The sequence below is a fragment of the Aegilops tauschii genome, chromosome 5, assembly GCF_002575655.3.
Source record: "Aegilops tauschii subsp. strangulata cultivar AL8/78 chromosome 5, Aet v6.0, whole genome shotgun sequence".
Classification (NCBI taxonomy): Eukaryota; Viridiplantae; Streptophyta; class Magnoliopsida; order Poales; family Poaceae; genus Aegilops; species Aegilops tauschii.
The window spans coordinates 434,063,589-434,066,810 of record NC_053039.3 but is presented as its reverse complement, the minus strand read 5'-3'; the positions used below and the strand labels follow the sequence as shown (position 1 = coordinate 434,066,810).

The 3,222-nt window shown below is 42.3% G+C and overlaps 1 protein-coding gene across 1 annotated transcript; it reads right to left on the bottom strand.

Moving 5' to 3' along the window:
• Positions 1 to 839: 839 nt before the first annotated feature.
• On the bottom strand, positions 840 to 2,703 carry LOC109774986 (hsp70-Hsp90 organizing protein-like). The gene is made up of 4 exons (XM_073499240.1): positions 2,665 to 2,703; positions 1,311 to 1,481; positions 1,139 to 1,218; positions 840 to 927 (listed from the first exon to the last, which is right to left on the bottom strand). The coding sequence occupies exons 1-4, from the start codon at positions 2,701 to 2,703 to the stop codon at positions 840 to 842; spliced, it is 378 nt and encodes a 125-aa protein (XP_073355341.1).
• Positions 2,704 to 3,222: the final 519 nt, after the last annotated feature.

Below are 3,222 nucleotides of genomic sequence, written 5' to 3'. Positions count from 1 at the left end.
ATTTGTCCTTAATAGTAGTTTAAAAAAGCATACCATCAAATTTCTGGATCTTTCTCTTCTGTAAAATAATTAGATTAGGATCATGTTTGGTCAGGCATACCATCAAATTCCAAATGAAGAACACCAATGGAGATAGTGCCAGCTTATAAAAAGCTCATAGCCAATACAATTGATTGTAGATCTAATCAAGCAGTCCTATTAGGTGGGCTGCAACTGAATACAAACAGTTCTTTCAGATATTATAGGCTAACAGACTATTCTGGACATCGCAAGTGTGGCATACACCTAACTTTTTAAGTTATGACCATAGTTCACTGCCTAAATTTGCATAGCCAAGCAATATTTTTTAATGAAATCTCACAAATATATTTGAGCCAGAAGAACAAACTAATAACTTTTTTAAGTGTTTCAACATGCCAGAAAACAAACAAATATAATTATCTTCTGAAGAATTGTCTGTGAACGGATGATTTCTTTATATGAAATCGAAGAGGCAAGCTCTCTTTTATAAAAAAAAGCATCTGAAGATATATATCATCAGAGTCATAATATTATGTCATTTCATGTAATAAAAATTGCATGAGGACAGAATGCTTCGATGGATTAGTCTAAAATTATTCACAATGGATATGTAATACTCCAATACCAACTATATCCCAACCAAATGAATCTACATTCTCAAGATAGAGCAAGTAATACGATGCACGTGCTTATTTTGAGCTGGCACTATTTGCAGACGCTACTAGCACTCCTAGGAAAGTGAACACCGTGCACTGGGCTCACCGTTTCTGCATGGCAATGGCTGTTAGTGGTTTATTGTGGTGGGCAACAGTACATTCTCAGTGTCTGTTTTCTCTAGCTGGATGGCTTGAAGCATTTTCTCTTTTTCTGGCCAAGTCATCCTTTTTCATCGCCTCAACTGCCTCCCTGCAACCAGGAAACAAAACAAAACTGTTTTCAGCCCTTCAATCTAGGCATAGAAGCTGATCATACCTGGAATATTATTAGAAAAGGCTTATTAGAAAAGGCTGAAACATAATTTACCCTCACAAACACAAGCATCTCTATTCAAGAAACAACGGAGGAGTTGGAGTTTCCTTCTTATTAGAAAAGGCTGAAACATAATTTAGGAGCTTACTGGAATACTTTCTCCAACTCGGTGTTTCCAGGGTCCAGTTTCAGTCCGGCTTCGAACGCATCACATGCTTCTTTGTACTCCTAAAGATGGACAGCTAGGCAGATTATACGAGTGGAGGTGGTGACATACACACACACAAGTGCAAGTCAGGAAAACTAGCTAGGATTCTCACCTTGAGCGACATGAGAGCAGATCCTTTCCTGTAGTAACCTTTTAACCATTCAGGACGCAGTTTTATGCAGGTGTTAGCATCACGCAAAGCCTTATCTGCTTCAGTCATTTGCAGGTAGCAAAGGCTCCTGTTTGCGTACAGCGTCGCATCACTAGGGTCCAGCTCAATTGCCTGCATATCAGCAATAACATACAGGTTAACAAGACAATACTGATTCCAAGTATCAGCAATAACATACAGGTTAACAAGAAAATACTGATTCCAAGCATATCAGCAATAACATACAGGTTAACAAGACAATAATGATTCCAAGTATATCAGCAATGACAAACAGGTTTATTTAGTGATGCTTCAAGTTGGTATCAGTATGAACATGAGAACTGAGGTTTCTCAAACCTCTGGACCTATGACTGCTGAAGCTTTATTCTTTTCAAATAAGAGAGGGCTGCTGAAGCCATATTTGTTTGTACTGAAGCCATAACTATATTAGACCAATGTCTCTCTACTCCTAAGGTTTTGTCAGAGTGATATTTTTGCAGACATAAATTAACTTACACATTTATAGCATCCTGCTTCTCAGGATCTGTGTAAGCATAATTATGTTGACTATTGAACAATGCCTACCAACAAGACTCAAATCATTCTGAAAGAAAGATGTTCAAGATAAAACAGCAAACACTTAAAATGAGAATTAACTATATGGTTTTTCTCAAAAACTATAATCAGTAAGAAATGCCTGTTACTTTAGTCACAAAAATTTCAGATGGAGGGTGACAGATGCCCTCGGCCTCTTATCGTCTTGTACTACTAAACAAGTTTCCAAAGGGCAAAGCCGCGTGTACGAATTGATTTAGGAAGTTCACTAGCTAAATGCCCGTGCGTTGCTAGGGGCAACAATATAGATACATAAATTAAAAGAAAAATTCCATTTAGCACTGAGATGACAAATAAATACTGAATAGCAGTATGGAACGTTATCATTGGTGTACCATGTGCATTGTACTCTCGTTGAGGTACCCATTAGCAAAATGATCTGTACAGGGAGCCAAGTTCCTCGATTCGAGATCACATCGAAAACAAGACGCATATATCTTCAGAATGTAAAAGGGAGCCAAGTTCCTCAAATCCAGATCACATCAAATCCAGTGATCAGGTGAGAGCCGATTTAAAGCCAGCATCCACCCATCCATTAAGCACCTACTTCTTTGATCGTCTGGATGTCTAATCTACGCTAACGATCTGCTAATCAAATAATCTGTCCAATTTCTAAACCAAGATGAAAACCTAGCACGCAAACCTTGATAGAGCAATAGTACTTATAAGACAGAAAGAGAAGGGCAAAGGGAGGACTCACGCTGCTGCTTCGCTTTCTCCGGCGGCACAGGTCACGCATGCACGGACTCGTTGAAGCTAGAAGGAAAGGGGTCACCGGCCAACTCCTCCACAGCATCTCTCCGACCGCCGCATCACCTCAGCCCAACTTCTGTCCCACCAAGTGCCTCTGTTCACTTGCCTCCTACATCATCAGGCGCCTCCCAACCAAGCCCCATCAGGCGCCTCTCATGGATGCGTCAGACGCGGCGTCAGGAAGCAGTCGTCGTCCTCGTCGTGCATGTGTGGTTTGGTGATGGCGCCGCGGCACAGGAAGACAAGAGGAACGAGATCAGGGACGCAAAGATTCAAAGAAGACCAGGAGGGGGCGGATCGGAGCAGCGTGCATTTAATGGAGTTGTCAGGTATGGGGAGTGGCGTACCAGAGCTATGGCGTTGCAGATCGGGACGCCTCGCTTCGGATCCACCTAAGACATCGCCGGAGAGGAGCGCCGCCGCGGATCCGACCGGAACGGGACCGGATCGACCACTCGCAGGTGCTCCAGGAAGCTCGCCCCGTCCGTCCCGCTCGGTCGCGCAG